Below are 15,743 nucleotides of genomic sequence, written 5' to 3'. Positions count from 1 at the left end.
CTGGAGGGAAGTGATGGGATACAGCAGGGACACAGAAACCTGCCTGTGGAGATGGGATTGCTCCAAGCCCCCCCACCCACACCCCAGCCCCTCTGTGCCATCCCACTAATCCAAGGCTGCCTGGTCTCCAGGGCACCCGGCTGCTGCTGCCCCTTTTCCCTTCCTGCCTGCGTCAGTGAGTTTAGAGCCCAGGTGTGATTTTCTAGAGCCTTTTGTCTGAGCTTTAGGGGCAGAATAAGCTTCATTAGCAGCAGGATTTGCAGTAAGTAATAGGTAGGTGCTACCTTGTGAGCCATCAGCGTGGTGCTAAATGAGCAGCTGAGCCTGTGTGCAAACAGCAGCTCCTACCCAGAGATCAGAGCCCTGAACAGCCATTCCTTAAAACCCCACTGCTTTTAACCCCTATTTCCAAAGCTCAAAGGCTGAACGAGCCCAGATACACAAAGTAAAATTGCTCTGAGGTTTCTGGTTGGTTGGGAGAATTAAACCATCAACACTCACTGGTTTGTGTCTCCATCCCCGGGCTCTGTGCAGGTGAATTCTCCCTTCAGCCTCCCCTGTGCCCCCCTGGTGCCCACGGACCACAGGGCAGGAGGGAACAGCCCGAGCACCCAGAGCAACCCCAGCCCAACAGAACCAACCCCAGCCCAACAGAACCAACCCCAGCCCAACAGAACCAACCTCAACCCAACAGAAACAACCCCAAACCAACAGAACCAACCCCAGCCCAACAGAACCAACCCCAACCCAACAGAACCAACCCCAAACCAACCCAACAAAACCAACCCCAACCCAACAGAACCAACCCCAGCCCAACAGAACCAACCCCAAACCAACAGAACCAACCCCAACCCAACAGAACCAACCCCAAACCAACCCAACAGAACCAACCCCAACCCAACAGAACCAACCTCAGCCCAACAGAACCAACCCCAACCCAACAGAAACAACCCCAAACCAACAGAACCCCAAACCAACCCAACAGAACCAACCCCAAACCAACCCAACAAAACCAACCCCAACCCAACAGAACCAACCCCAGCCCAACAGAACCAACCCCAAACCAACCCAACAGAACCAACCCCAGCCCAACAGAACCAACCCCAGCCCAACAGAACCAAACCCAGCCCAACAGAACCAACCCCAAACCAACAGAACCAACCCCAGCCCAACAGAACCAAACCAACACAACAGAACCAACCCCAGCCCAACAGAACCAACCCCAACCCAAGAGAACCAACCCCAGCCCAACAGAACCAACCCCAAACCAACAGAACCAACCCCAAACCAACCCAACAAAACCAACCCCAACCCAACAGAACCAACCCCAAACCAACCCAAGAGAACCAACCCCAGCCCAACAGAACCAACCCCAACCCAACAGAACCAACCCCAGCCCAACAGAACCAACCCCAAACCAACCCAACAGAACCAACCCCAACCCAACAGAATCAAACCCAGCCCAACCCCAAACCCAGCCCAACACCAAACCCAACCCAACACCAAACCCAACCCAACCCCAAACCCAGCCCAACCCCAAACCCAGCCCAACACCAATCCCAACCCAACCCCAAACCCAACCCAACCCCAAACCCAGCCCACCCCAGGTGCCACCAAACCCAACCCAGACTCATAGCACACTTGTGGAGCATCAGCCATGGCTGTGAAACATGGCAGGGCTGCCCCAAGAGCCTCTTCAGTTCCACCACACTGCACCATCTCTTTTTTTGGGTTTAATGCCCACAGTCACCAGCCAGGGGCTGCAGGACAGGCTCTGCCCACCAGCAGTCACCACTCAGCTTTTGTTTCATTTTGACTGACAACTTTAATATTTTAAGCATCAAATGCTGTGTCAGGCTGGTTTAAAAAAATTATTTCCTATCTTTAATTTCTCTTGGAATAAACCAATGTTTACTACAGTATTACAGCTGGCCCAAAATGGGAACATTTAGTAAGCATTCCAGACAAGGTTTTCTTTTTGGAAAATTTTAATTAAAAAAAAAAATATTCCACTGGCTCTCCTGTAAGAGCAGTAACTTCTGCCTTGGTGTGATTTCCTTTCCTCCAGGAGACATCCCATAAATACATCTCAGTGGGACTTTTGTTCCCAGAAACTCTCTAGGTAGCACATCCAAAAGCTCCCAAGTGCCTCTGAAAAGGAATTTACTCTGGGCTCAGAGTAACTGGAGCATCCAAGGAGGCAAAGCAGGAGCTGCATGGGAAGGTTTTGTGGGGCCAGGGGGGAGCAGCGTGGTGCTGGTGCTCACACAGCATTGCTAAGCAGGGCCCCAAATGCCCTGGCCCCAAATAATGCCAATAATGCCTTTTGGAGGCTCCTGGCAGGTTCCAATTCCCATTCATCCCCAGCCCTCTGCTCTGGCAGCATCCTGGGCAGGCAGGAGGGACAGGCCACTGAAAACACAAATAGTGCTGACAGATGAAATATTAAGGGTGTTTAAAATCCTTTCCATTAACCCTCCCCATCCCTGTCCCACCCTCAGGGAGGGGCTCTCCCACACCCCAAATCCCAGCCAGGGCTGGGTAAAGCCTGGCCTCATCCTGGCCTTCAGGAAAGCCAAGAAACAGCACAAAATGGGCCATAAACCCAAGCATGGAGATGAACCAGCAATGTGCTAGGGAATTTTATCCCTACAAACCTCCCACCCTCCTCATCCAGCAGCTCAGAGCAGAGAGCACGAGGCACTGTGGGGACTTCACCCCTGCCCAAACCTGTGACAGCCCAGAGTGTCCCCAGTGTGATGGAGAGGGTGTGACCCCATGTCCTTTTTTTTTTTTTTTTTTTTTTTTTTTTTCCAAGACAAAAACCCAGGAAGTTTAATTACAGTGCACAAAAACGTGAAGAGGGCTGAAATTTCAGCTCCCCTCTCTCTAGGTGACAGCACAGAGTGAAGGGAGCAGCAGCTCCAGGCTGGGGTTGGGGCTTTGGAGCCTCTTGGTGACAGCTTCAAATGTCCTTTGCTCCTCTCATCACAGCTCTTCTAAAAATATCAAATATAGATCTTTTCCTCATAATATTTTAAGATACTCTATTTATACATAAATCCTTTCAAAAATAAAAAGTGACACATAGAGCAATTCAGTCACTCAGAGTTTTTAAAACTGTTACAAAAAGCCACAACATCCATCCCCAGCACCACGGCCTGGGGGCTCTTTTGAGACTTTTCTTTTATAAAATACAATTCCAGCTCTCAAAATGCCACTCTGCAGTCACACAGGGCTCCTTCTCCCACTCCCCCCTTCCCAAGGAATGATGAGGGGTTTGCCCTGCTGAGCCCTGGTGGGAGGCAGGAGCTGGCCTGGCCCTGGCTCTCCCCAGCCCCACCAACAGCAAATGCCCCCAAGGATGGAAATAATTCCCTGGCACAACCAGCACTGCACAGACTTGGCACAGACCAGGCTGGAATCAAGGGGAGGCTGGGGAGAGGCAGAGGCAGCTCCAGCAGCAGCTGCTGGGGCACAGATGTGTCTGTGCAGATTTGGGGAGGTACAAACACCCAAACACCAGCAGTGGGACTGGCAGGTGGGCTGCTCACCTGGCACAAACCCAGCTCCAGCAGAGGAGCTGGAGAGGTTTGGTGCAGCCCCAGGAGCAGAGGGGACCCTCACTCTCGCCTGCAAGAGCTGTGCCAAGGGCAGGGCACCTTCCCTGCCAGACCCCAGGGTGCCCCTGCAGCACCCACCCTGTGCTGGGGCAGCTCTGGGAGCACAGGGACCCCCAGTGTCCCCACCCTGGGGCCACCCCCAGCCCTCACTCAGCCCCTGGGCTGCCTCTCCACGGCTGGGATGTGGCTGGAGCAGCTCAGCTCGGGGCTGGGGGGGCTCCCCATGTCCCCCCTGCAGCACCACAGGGGGAGAGGCCACCTGGGACCCCCTCAAACACCCAGCAGTGGGCACAGGGCTGTCCCCAATCCCCTCAGGGCTGTCCCCATCCCCTCAGGGCTGTCCCCAATCCCCTCAGGGCTGTCCCCAATCCCCTCAGGGCATGGCACAGGGCTGTCCCCATCCTCTCACAGGGTGGCACAGGGCTGTCCCCATCCCCTCAGGGCTGTCCCCATCCCCTCAGGGCATGGCACAGGGCTGCAGACTCCCCATGGATACCATGGAATGCTCAGCAGGGGCTCTGGGCACCCCCAGTTATAGGAACTCCACGTAGTTCTCGGGGATCAGTCCTGTCTTGCCATCGAGGGTCCCCTCCAGCCAGCCAGGCTCCTGGGATGGGTGAACTGTGGACACAGGGAAGCTTGTGCTCATTTGTAAGGAAGGAAACAGAGTTAAAGGTGATTTTCAAGGCCCCTCCTGACCCAAAGCATTCCAGATTCTGTGAGCACACCAAGGGCTCAGGCAGCTGCACTGCTCTGTCCCTGCAGCTCCTTGGCCTTTCCTTCACCAAGTGAATCCAAATCCTCCCTGGGGCTGAGGGAAATGAGGCATTTGGGATAAAATCAGGGGCCCAACACTTCCTCCAGATCTGAGCTGAGGTTCCTTGGGAGCTGGAGAGAAGGTGGGCAACTCCACACTGTCATCCCTGCTGGCCCAGGCTGGGAGGGGAACTGCACCAGGGAACACCCCAGAGGGGGAGCAAACCCTGCACCCTGACTGTGCAACCAGAAACCAACAGCCTTTCTTGACCCAGTCAGCCCCCAGAGGTGTGCTGATGCAGGAGCAGGCTCCCACTGCAGGCAGGGGAGCATCCATCCCCCTGCACAGAGGAGCCAAGGGGGGCTCCAGGGCTGCTGGAGCTGCCTGGGCTGCCCTCACCGGAGTTTGGGGGCAGCTGGAGCTCTCCCAGTGCCCAAACCCAGCTGGAGGGAGCAGCTGCTCAGCCTCACAGCAGCTGCAAGTCCAACCAGAACCTGGCCCAAGACCCCTTTGCCCTCCTGGGGTTTGCCAAGCCCCTGACCCCAGCCAGGCTGGGCCAGCTCAGGACCTGCAGCCAACGTGAGCCCTGGCTGTGCTGCTGAGTGACTGGAACACACTGTGTACTTTTCCCCTTGAATAATCCATTGATTTTTATCAGCAAACATAATGTATTTAATTCAAACTTGTTCCCCTTCTAGCTGCTCTGATTCCCACGGGCCCTCAGAGGGGAGACCATGTTTATTTATAAGATGACTATGGAGCTGCTTTGGAGAAGGATTGTCTTTAATTCACATGTATTCCCTCTCCTCCCTTTCTGCTCTATGTCCCAGGGCAAAACCAGTGCCTGTGGTAGCAGCTTCCCAAATGACAATGCTCAGCATTTAAAAGCCAAGAATGACTTGGAAAGTCGTAAAAAAAGGATTGTAAAACTGGGATTATAACTAAGCCAGAGCTGCTCAGTTCCACGAAGGTGCAGGAAACAGCAGATCTGTGCTCATTAGTGTGCTCAGAGTGAGCAAAGCCCACCTGCTCCAGTGCTCACATCCAGAGGGAAAAAGCACACGTGGCTTTGCCATCTCCTGTACAAACACCACGGAGTATTTGTGGTGCTGATCCCCAGAATCTGGGCAGAACTCCGGGAAGGGCTGTGTGTGCACAGCCCAGCCAGAGGAGCCAGGGGCTGTGCAGAGCCCTGGGAGGGTCCCCAGCTGAGGCCAGCAGGGTTTGCACACTCACCATTGTCGAACACGGTGCCAGCAGTGAAGGAGAGCTCCGAGTCGTGCTCGGCTTTGCAGGCGTAGAGAGCGCGGGCTCTGCGCAGGGGGGAGCTGCAGGAGGGGCACCAGTGGGCACAGGGCCAGCCTGGGGCTGCAGGGGGCTGCCAGCACCAGCACAGCCCACCCTGAGCCCAGCACAGCCCACCCTGAGCCCCTCTGAGCCCAGTTGGCACTGCTGCCCAAACAGCACCAGCACAGCCCACCCTGAGCCCCCTCTGAGCCCACTCTGAGCCTACCCTGAGCCCACTCTGAGCCCAGCACATCCCCAGCTCCAGGCTGGTGAGAGGGGCCAGCACTGAGCAGAGGCTGGCACTCAGCAAAGGGGGCACCAGGGGCTGGCACTGATGGCACACAGCAAAGGGGACACTGCCACTGTCCTCCCCCCTCTGCAAACCCATCCAAGTGCAGCTGCCACCACAAGGAGAATTGCACAAGGAACAATCAGCACTTGGGGAGGGTTGTTTCAAAACAGAAAGCCAAGCAGGTCTGTGAAGAATTTGCTGCACTTTTTTAAAGCCTGAACCTGAAGGTAAAATAGATTTAACTGCCATTAGATTTTGCTGGAAGCCTCAGCTTGCCCACGCTGCAGGGGAGGGAATGGGAGCAGCAGAGCCAGGAATGGAGCAAAGTGCTGGCAGAGAGCAGAAAATGAGGCACACAGAGCTGTCCCTGCTCCTGGAACCCCCACCCATCCTCCCCAGCTCTGGGCTGGAGCAGGGCTGCTGGAAAGCTGGGACACTGCCAGGCTGTGGTGACAGTGCCAGTGCCAGCCCAGCCCAGCCCTGGCACTGCAGCAGCTGCCACATCCAGCAGTGCTGCTCAGCTGTGACACAGCCCAGGGAAGTGATGAAGTGTCCCCAAGAGCTGCTGGGGTGGGAACAAGGTGTCACCATTCCCAGATGAGTTTTACCCATTTTTATCTTGCTGAGGATTTGGAGTTCCCTGAGTTCCTGCAGGAGCCCAGGGCAGCAGCAAAGGCTCCATGGCAAGAGCAGCTCCCCTGCAAACTGCAAACCACAGCTGGGAATGTTTTTGGCTTTGCTGCAAAGAGAGCCCCAAAACTGAGCTCTCTCCTCTCCAAATTCCAGCTCCTGACACGAGCAGATCCCAAACACTTCAGAACCAGGGTGGGCAAACAACCCTCCCACTGCAAGGGTCCTTCAGTGCCAGGGAGGCACTGCTCACTCAGAGCACCTGAGAGCAGCAGATAAAAACAGAAGGTGTTTTCAACATCCCAGTGCACTCAGGGCACGAGGGCAGTGCCTGCTCTGGCACCCCAGGGCACAGGGGGCTGGCACAGGGCTCAGCCTGCCCTGCTCTAGGAATCACTGGGCATCCTGTGCTGGTCCATCTGCAGCTCCAGTGCTGCCCAGGGACCTTCAGGATGGCACAGCCAGCCTGTGCTGCCCATGTCCATCACCCTGCTGCCATCCCAGTGAGGCCATGGGCAGAACCCCAGGGATGGCAGAGCTTCCCAAGGACTCAGTTCTTACCTGTGGCAGAGCAGAGCAAAGGCAGCAGAGGAGCTGAGCTGAGCTGAGCCCAGCAGTGACAGCCCCTGCTCCCCCTGGCTGAGTGTCTGTGCTGGGATGACAGGCAAAGGGAAGGGAAGGGGAACCAGGGAGATTGAGCAGAAGAGCAAAAGCAGCAAGGCAGGGGCAGTGTGGCACAGACCTGATGGGGGAGGAGTCGCTGGACGTGGAGGAGGTGGGCAAAGGGCTGGAGGGCGCAGAGAACATGGGCCAGGACGGTGACAGGGGACACGCTGGGCTGGCACTCTGGGGGCTGCAAGACAGAACCAGAGACTGATCAACGGGCAAGCACAGAGCAACAGCACTGACACACAGCACAGCCCATGGACACCTCTGAGGGTGAGACACAGCCAGGAAAGGAGAATCCAGGGCCTTGGGAGTGCCCAAGGCTGGGCCTGCACTTGTCTGCATCTGAAAGGAGCCCCAGTGCCCTGCCATGTGCCAGGGCTGGGCTGCACCACTCACCTGCCCCACGCCTCCCCCAGGCCTGCCAGAAACTGCTGCTGGCACTTCTGGATGTTAGTGATGCCTGTGAGCAGCCCCCACCCCTCTGTCTGCCACTCACACATTCACTGCAGAAAAATGCCACTGATTTTGTTTTACATCCCCTTTCCCCCTTGTGCTGATTCCTGAAGCCACAGCTGCCAACTGGAGCTGGATTGAGTTACTGAACTTGTAATTGCACACAGGAGTTTTTGGGTCCTTCCAAACTGTTCAATTCAGGTCATTCTCAGGTTCACCAAAAAGCAATTATTGTACTAAAATACCAGTTTGACTGATTCATTTACTGCAGCTCTGTTCAGCAACTCATTTATATTCCCCATCCAATTCAGATTACAAACTCCATCCCTGATAAAACACCAGAAATCCCTCTCCACACTGCAAATGCCTCTGTAAAAACAATTAGTTTGTAAAAGCATCATGACATGTTTTCTCCTTGAGGGAGGGACAGTGTCCCTGATCACAGAGGTCTGTTCTCCCCCAGCTGGGGCTCAGGGAAGGGATTCAGGGACTGGTGGCTCCAGAACAGGGGGAGAACCTCAGACCTAGAGGAGTTCAGACCAACATTTCACCTTCCTCAGTGTCCTCTGGCTGCCACCACAGGGGGATATTTATGTCACAGATCTTTCCCCTTGGACACTGGACCATTTCTGCCTAAGGCCAAACTCTTGGCTTGACTCCTTGCAGAAGCTGTGCCACTGGATTCGACAGACACAGAGTAATTCCCTCTGAAATTCCAGGCAACACCTTTATTGTGTCAGAAGATTACACACAGAGAGAAATGGGGTACAGCAGTGAGAGCAGCATCACCTCACCAGAGGCTGGGAACAGGGAATGCTGTCAGGCAGGCCTTCAACCAGATCATTCTGCTAAAAATCACCACTATTCAAAAACAATCTTTAGCATTTCCATCATCAAAACTGTCCAGCTTTTGAAAAAGTCTTGGCCAAACCTGACAGCCATTGGTACTTACCAGTTACTCCATTTATTCCCAGCCCAAATGGGAACTACCAAGGTCACCAAGTCATCCCAGACTGCCCAAACTTACCCTTTAAGCACCAGCTCTGGCAAAGAGATGGCTCCAAGAGGAGCCTGGCCAAGGGGGGACTTGGAGGGGCCACGAGCTGGTCACCAAAATGTGGCTGAGCCTGTGCCATGGCACTGGGTGTGCCACCATGGGATGGTCACTGTGCCATGGCACTGGGTGTGCCAGAATGGGATGGTCACTGTGCCATGGCACTGGGTGTGCCACCATGGGATGGTCACTGTGCCATGGCACTGGGTGTGCCAGTGATGGGATGGTCACTGTGCCATGGCACTGGCTGTGCCAGTGCTGGGATGGTCACTGTGCCATGGCACTGGGTGTGCCACCATGGGATGGTCACCGTGCCATGGCACTGGGTGTGCCAGAATGGGATGGTCACTGTGCCATGGCACTGTGTGTGCCACCATGGGATGGTCACTGTGCATGGCACTGGGTGTGCCAGCATGGGATGGTCACTGTGCCATGGCACTGGGTGTGCCACCATGGGATGGTCACTGTGCCATGGCACTGGGTGTGCCAGCATGGGATGGTCACTGTGCCATGGCACTGTGTGTGCCAGTGCTGGGATGGTCACTGTGCCATGGCACTGGCTGTGCCAGTGCTGGGATGGTCACTGTGCATGGCACTGGGTGTGCCAGCATGGGATGGTCACCGTGCCATGGCACTGGCTGTGCCAGTGCTGGGATGGTCACTGTGCATGGCACTGGGTGTGCCAGAATGGGATGGTCACTGTGCCATGGCACTGGCTGTGCCAGTGCTGGGATGGTCACTGTGCCATGGCACTGGGTGTGCCAGTGATGGGATGGCCTCTGTGCCATGGCACTGGGTGTGCCAGTGCTGGGATGGTCACTGTGCCATGGCACTGGGTGTGCCACCATGGGATGGTCACTGTGCCATGGCACTGGGTGTGCCAGTGCTGGGATGGTCACTGTGCCATGGCACTGGGTGTGCCAGTGATGGGATGGTCACTGTGCCATGGCACTGGGTGTGCCAGAATGGGATGGTCACTGTGCCATGGCACTGGCTGTGCCAGTGCTGGGATGGTCACTGTGCCATGGCACTGGGTGTGCCAGTGATGGGATGGCCACCATGCCACCAGCCCTGGTCCTCTCCACTGCACAAGGGAAGGAAAATCCAGTGTCACACAGCTCCGGAGCAGAAAGTGCTACTGCAGTTTTTGAGATGAATCATGACAGAAGAATGCAGCTCTTGTTCCTCCTCAGGTCACTCTGTCATCACTCCACAACTGCTCACTCTGCTCAGGACAGCAGGGAATGCAACCAGCAGGATTTCAGAGTTATCATGAAAAGAGCCCAAGAGCAAAAGCCAGCCCTTGGGCCAGCAGGGTTCTGGTGTCTTTGGATCCTTGGTGCCACAGCAAACACTCTGTGCCCAGCAAATGCACGCAGAGAAGGGTTCCCAATGCCAGGGTGTGCTTTGGGGTGTGCAGAGCACCCCTGCCCATCAGGTGCTCACAGGAGATGCACGTGGTCCTGAGTGACTGAGCAGCTCTGCCAATCCTTCCAGAACATTCCCTCAACAAGAGCCCACGGACAGCTCAGGACCCTCCTGAGCTGCTCCCAGCATGACAGACTTTGGGAATGATGGGATGGAGGGTTCACCTGCCTGCCATGGAACACAGGGATTTCTTTCCAAGCTGCTGCTGCAGAATCACCTTCCTGAGCTGCTGTTCCTGCCAGCCCCAGAGCAGCTCCTGGAGTGGCAGTGCCCACGAGGAACGGGCTAGCCCGAGGTCTCTGCCACTTTGGCAGTTTTCTTGTAGGATCCAATTTCCTTTGTTTCTCACAAAAAGAGCAGAGGTGGTGAGAGGCTGGGGGAAGTTCTGGCTGCTGCCTGCAGGCAGCAAATGTCAGCTGGATGATTTTTTTTTTTCCTTCTTACTCGGGAGGGCTTTGCGAGGGGCTCTTCCTGTTGGGTGCACAGTGGAAACAAAACAGAGAAAACTGCTAAGAACCAAACCCATCAGAAGCAGAAGACAAAGAAATGGCTCAAATTAGAGTCTTCCAAGGTGAGAAGGGACCTTTCCCCAGCAGCAGCAGCTGGGGGAACTCCACCAGTCCAGAGCCCAAGGCATCCTGAGGCTCCTGCCCCTGCTGCTGGTCCCAGAAGCTGCTGTGATCCCAAGGGAGGGAGCACAGCTGGCACTGCAGGGCCACTTCCCCTCCATGTGTCCCTCCAGCAATCCCACTCTTCCAACAAGCACCAACTTGGAAATGAATTCAGGAGCCAATTCCTCCTCCCTGCTTCCCTTGCTGCTGCCTTTCCCAGGCAGATGCTTCGTTTGCTGCCCGAACACGTGGAAAAAAAAAATCAGTAACTCTTGTTTCAAGACTCTGCTGGAGTTGCTGGAGCTAAAACATTTCCTTTGTGATCCCTTCTCCCAACCTGCCTCTTTCATTCCTCTTCCTCCACCCAGGCTGCCTCAGCCCCTGGGGCATGTGCAGCTCTCAGAGCCCCTCTCTGCAGGTCTCCAGCCAACTTCTGCTGCTTTGTTCTCCTCCCCAGAGGACTCAGTTCCACTTCAAACATGTTTACAACTTGTTTATTTTTGTGGAACTCGGGGCTATTTCTGCCACAGAACATCTCACAGCTATGGATGGGCAGAGCCCACTGATGCACTCCAGCCCTTTCATGAAATCACCTCAAGAATAAACAACAATATTCCTGTTCTGACATGATCAGTACCCAACTGCAGTAAAATACATCAAGGACCACCAAACCCTTTGCTCCCTGTTCTATTCCTATAGAACAAAGCTGCAGAACATAAGGTTCTTCTCAAAGGTAACAAGAAAAAAAGAAAATTACAGCTTTATGTAATGCCAGAGCACTTCAGCTCTGCTGAAACAAGGACAAGCCTGCAGCTCACCAGCAGCTCTGGTGCCCAAGTGAAATGGGAGGCAGCCTGGCTTTGGGAAGCTCAGGGAGCTCAAGCAGGGCTGTAGGTCTAGCAAAGCTTGCAGTGATGGATGGGCTCCAGAACAGCCCCTGGGCACTGCAGCACCACCCCAGAGCTGAGCAGCAGCTCACAGGGCTCCAGCCTGGCAGGGCCCTTCCTGGGCTGCTGCTTTAATGCAAGGAAATGTTAAACTCTGCAGTGTTATTCTCTCAGGAGTGGAAAAAATGACACATTTAAAGAAATCAGCAGCTAAAATGGCCTGTGGACAGCATCATTTGGCCAAACTGGTCCAAAAAACCTCCAACTCTTCAGCACAGACTTTCCCCACATCTCCATTTCCCAGGTCCCATCTCCATCAGCACAGATCTCAGGATCTTCCTTCCACCACACAGACAGGTCCCTCTGCAATCCTGGTGACACCCAGCAGTGGCTTTGTCTTGTCACTTGGCTGCTTGGCTGATTTCCCACGTGTGGGAACATTTCCCTGCTTCAGTCACTGCTCAAGGCATCTAAAAGCTTTTCCTCTTGGGCAGGAGAGCTGGGCTGAGCTGTGGCTCTGAGGAGCTGGAGCTGCTGTCCCACATTGCCAGTGCAGATGGTGCTTGATGGTGCAGAGGGAGGAGATGACAGAGCTGCTGTGGGACAGAATTCTGGAGCTCAGAGCTGCTGCTAGAGCTGGAGAGAGGCAGGAGCAAGCAGAGAGTCAGCACTGGGTGAGTTCTCAGCATCAGCAGGAAGGGAGCTGCAGGCTGGTCCAGCACAGGGCTCCTGGTGCCAGGTGAGCTCCAGGTGAGCTCCAGGTGACATCTCAACAGGGAACAGCACCTCAGTGACAGCTGCACAACTTGTTTGAAACAGAATTCCAGTATCACAGCAAGCTGCAGACCCAGCAGGGGCTGCTCAGCACTGGGACAGGCAGGGGGAGATGGGGCAGCCACGGGTCCACATGAACCTGGACAGGACAGAGGCACAGCAGGGCCTGGAGGGGACCTTAAATGCCACCCAGTGTCACCTGGCAGGGACACCTCCCACTGTCCCAGGGGCTCTAAACCTCACCCAGCCTGGCCCTGGGCACTGCCAGGGATCCAGGGCCTCCCCCCCTCCCAGAGAAGGATTTTTTTCCACCTTTTGCTGCATTTTCTGCTCCATCAATGCCCCCTCCCTGTTCCTCTCTGCCCAAAAGGCTCTCAGCAGACTCAAAATCAGGCTGGAGGGTTTTATGCTGAACCAAATGCTTTCAAACTGTGTTAAAGCCCTGAATTATTAATAGAAAAGTTGTAATGTGGCAGCAGGGAGCCAAAGTGGCAGTTCAGGAGGGAAGTGTTGGTAAATCAGGAGCCAGTGTCTTAGTCATGGCTTCTCCATCGTGCCACAGCTTCTAACATGAGATAATGCTGCCAGCCTGCTGCATTAGTCACCACCAAATTCTGTTTGCAATTAGGCAGAACTCTACAGCCCTCCAGAAATCTCACTGCACTGCTATCTTACATCCCCTGAAAAGAAAACTCTCCCATCTGCCACCCCAACAACCATATGGGATCCTTGGAAAAGGAAGGAAATTAAAATCCCAGTGGGATCTCAGCTCCCAGCTCAGCTGTGGGGGGCTCAGGAGGATCAAATATTTGAGTTAAACACATCCTGTGCCCCAGGGCAGTGCAGAGCTGCCTCTGCCAGCCACCAGCAGCTACACCTGAGCTCTGAGGCTCAGGATGCTGTCCCTGCTGCCAGCCACTGCCACCTGCCCTGGGCACAGCCCTGGGAGCTGCTTTTGGGTGCCAGATTGGGAATTTGGTCCTCACTGCCCCAGCCAAGCCCTGCAGAGCCAGCAGGGGCACCCAGGCAGGTGATGGGGGATCTGCTCTGCCCCATGCCAGGTGGGACAGGGCAGGGATGGCAGCTCAGCTCCCCAGGAGCTGGCACTGCCACCTCCCACAGGCACAACAGGCTCTTCCACTTTTCAAGCAGATTCTGCAAATGACCACAACAGTTATTCCCTGCTGTAAAAACTTCATTCCTGGCTAAGGAATATCCCCACATCACTTGACAGGAGGCCACTTCCAGGCTCAGATGCTAACAGGAAACAAAGGCAGTTTCTCTGAGCCTCATTAGCACCACAGGCTCAAACTCTCATTTTCTGGTGTGTAAATCTGCTCCCTGCAGCACGAGGAGCCAGCAGTGCCCACAGAGGGCACAGCAGTGGGACAAACAATGGGGATTGCTTGGGCTGAGAAGGTGATTTAGGGATAATGGATGAGTAAAGCCACTGCATAATAATTTTCTGCATTTTCTTGTTTCCCTGATTTCGTTTTGCCCATTTGGCCTACACCAGTTCCCAGAGCTGATCAGAGCATTCACTGCAAACCCCACAGACCACAGCACTGAACAACCCAGCTCAATCTCATTTATCAAAACAAACACCATGTTAGTTCTGTTCTCCCTTTTTTCGTCACTTTTTCCCTTAAAACCACCAGAGTTTGTACTGACATTTTTGCCTCAGCAGCTGCAGCCAGCAGAACTCTCCTCCTGCAGCCAGAGCCCCCCAGTGCAGCCCAGCTGGGAGCACACAACCCTCCCAGTCACTGCCAGCCTCAGTTTCCCTCTCTGCCATGGTGCAGCCTTGGAGAACTCTTCCAGTGTTCAAACACAGCAAAGATTAATACATTCATTTCTTTCTGGTTGGGTGTTTTCCCATCTCTTATTCCTTGTGCTTTCCCAAATCTCCCTGTGCTGCACCCTCTCTGTGCTGCCCACCCAGCACTTCCAACCCAACCTCCTGCTGGATCAGGGGCTGCAAGGGACCTTAAATCCCACCCATCCCACCCCTCCCAGTGCCCCAGGTGCTCTGAACCTCATCCAGCCTGGCCTTGGGCACTGCAGGGATCCAGGGCAGCCACAGCAGCTCTGGGCACCTGTGCCAGCCCTGCCACCCTCCCAGGAAAGGATTCCTTCCCCAAATCCCATCCATCCCTGCCTATGACCATTCCCACTGTCACCCCAACCCTGCCCCAAGTCCTTCTGCCACTGTCCCTCTGAGCCCTCCCTGCAGCCCCAGCTCTCCCAGCCTGGCTCCAGCCCATTTCACCTTGGTGGCCAAAGGGAACAAACTCCCCCAGCTCCTGGGGTACCCCAGGGGCTCCAGCAGAGCCTGGGCATTGCCTGGAGCAGGGAGCCACTGAGCTCCTTCCCTGCCCACTGCCCAGCCCAGCACAGCCAGAGGGGTTTTCCTCAGCCCCTGGTTTCCTCCTGCTCTCCCACTGCTGGATCCCTGCTCCTTGTCCCAGCACTTCCCTTCCCACTGCCCTGCCAGGACCCTCCCTGCAGGACCCCCTCCCTCTATGGGGCTCAGTGCCAGGTGTGGGGCCAGCAGGGCTGGGGACAGCTCTGGAGCTGCTGACAATGTCCCAGCTTAGCACTGCCCTGTCACTGTGTCTGCACTGGGGATTGGGTTACCCAGCAGGGGAAAGCAGCTCCAGCAACTCAGGGATTAAGCAGCACAGGGATCTCCTTTCAGACACTCAGGGTGTCTGAGCCAGCCCTGCTGCCCCAGTCCTGGTGCAGGGAAATGGGGCTGGGGTGCTCACATCCCCTGTGACAGCCCAGCTCTGGATGCTCTCAGCACTCCCAGGGCTGGGTGCTGAGCCTGGAGCCACAAAAACACTCCCAAAAAACTCCCCAACACTCAAAAGACCTTTACAAGGCAGAGTCTGGGCTGCATCCCTGGGTTTGAATGTGATCTCTCAGCAAAAGGAGGAAGCAAAGAATGCCCTTGGCTGTTCCTGGGCTGTATTTCACCTGGGGTGACATTCACAGGGGCAGAAGTGCCAGTGTGCCATCACCCATCCAGCAGGCTCAGGGAGAGCTCTGGCTGGGCTCACCCCTGAGGCTGCACAGAGGGGCTGGGAGCTGAGCAGGCTGGGCAAGGAAACACCCCAGGACCCCAAAACCAAAGGGGGGAGGTGATGCTGAGCTCCAGAGAGCAGCTCAGCACAGCCTGTGGCTGCCCCAGGAAGGTCTGGGGGCAGCTCTGGATCCTGCAGCCATCCCCCCACAGCCACTGGGGTGGGTTTCAAATCCTGCTCCACCTGAAAGTC

The 15,743-nt window shown here is 55.4% G+C and overlaps 1 protein-coding gene across 3 annotated transcripts in view; it reads right to left on the bottom strand.

The window, feature by feature from the left end:
* Positions 1–4,068: 4,068 nt before the first annotated feature.
* ARHGAP26 (Rho GTPase activating protein 26) overlaps positions 4,069–15,743 on the bottom strand; it is a 107,071-nt gene continuing 95,396 nt past the window's right edge. Inside the window, exons 21-23 of one of the 3 annotated variants that reach the window (XM_079319721.1) lie at positions 7,332–7,442; positions 5,617–5,708; positions 4,070–4,244 (exon numbers count right to left, since the gene is read on the bottom strand). In XM_079319721.1, the coding sequence (XP_079175847.1) occupies positions 4,156–4,244; positions 5,617–5,708; positions 7,332–7,442 (292 nt within the window). In that variant the 3' untranslated portion in view covers positions 4,070–4,155. Of the gene's footprint in view, positions 4,245–5,616; positions 5,709–7,331; positions 7,443–10,053; positions 10,665–15,743 lie in introns of those variants that run through there. The other 2 variants (XM_079319722.1, XM_079319723.1) reach the window with 2 other exon arrangements.

The sequence above is a fragment of the Erithacus rubecula genome (assembly GCF_903797595.1).
Source record: "Erithacus rubecula genome assembly, chromosome: 16".
NCBI classification, from domain to species: domain Eukaryota; kingdom Metazoa; phylum Chordata; class Aves; order Passeriformes; family Muscicapidae; genus Erithacus; species Erithacus rubecula.
Note: the sequence above shows the minus strand (reverse complement) of the source record. Positions and strands in the feature narration are given on the sequence as shown.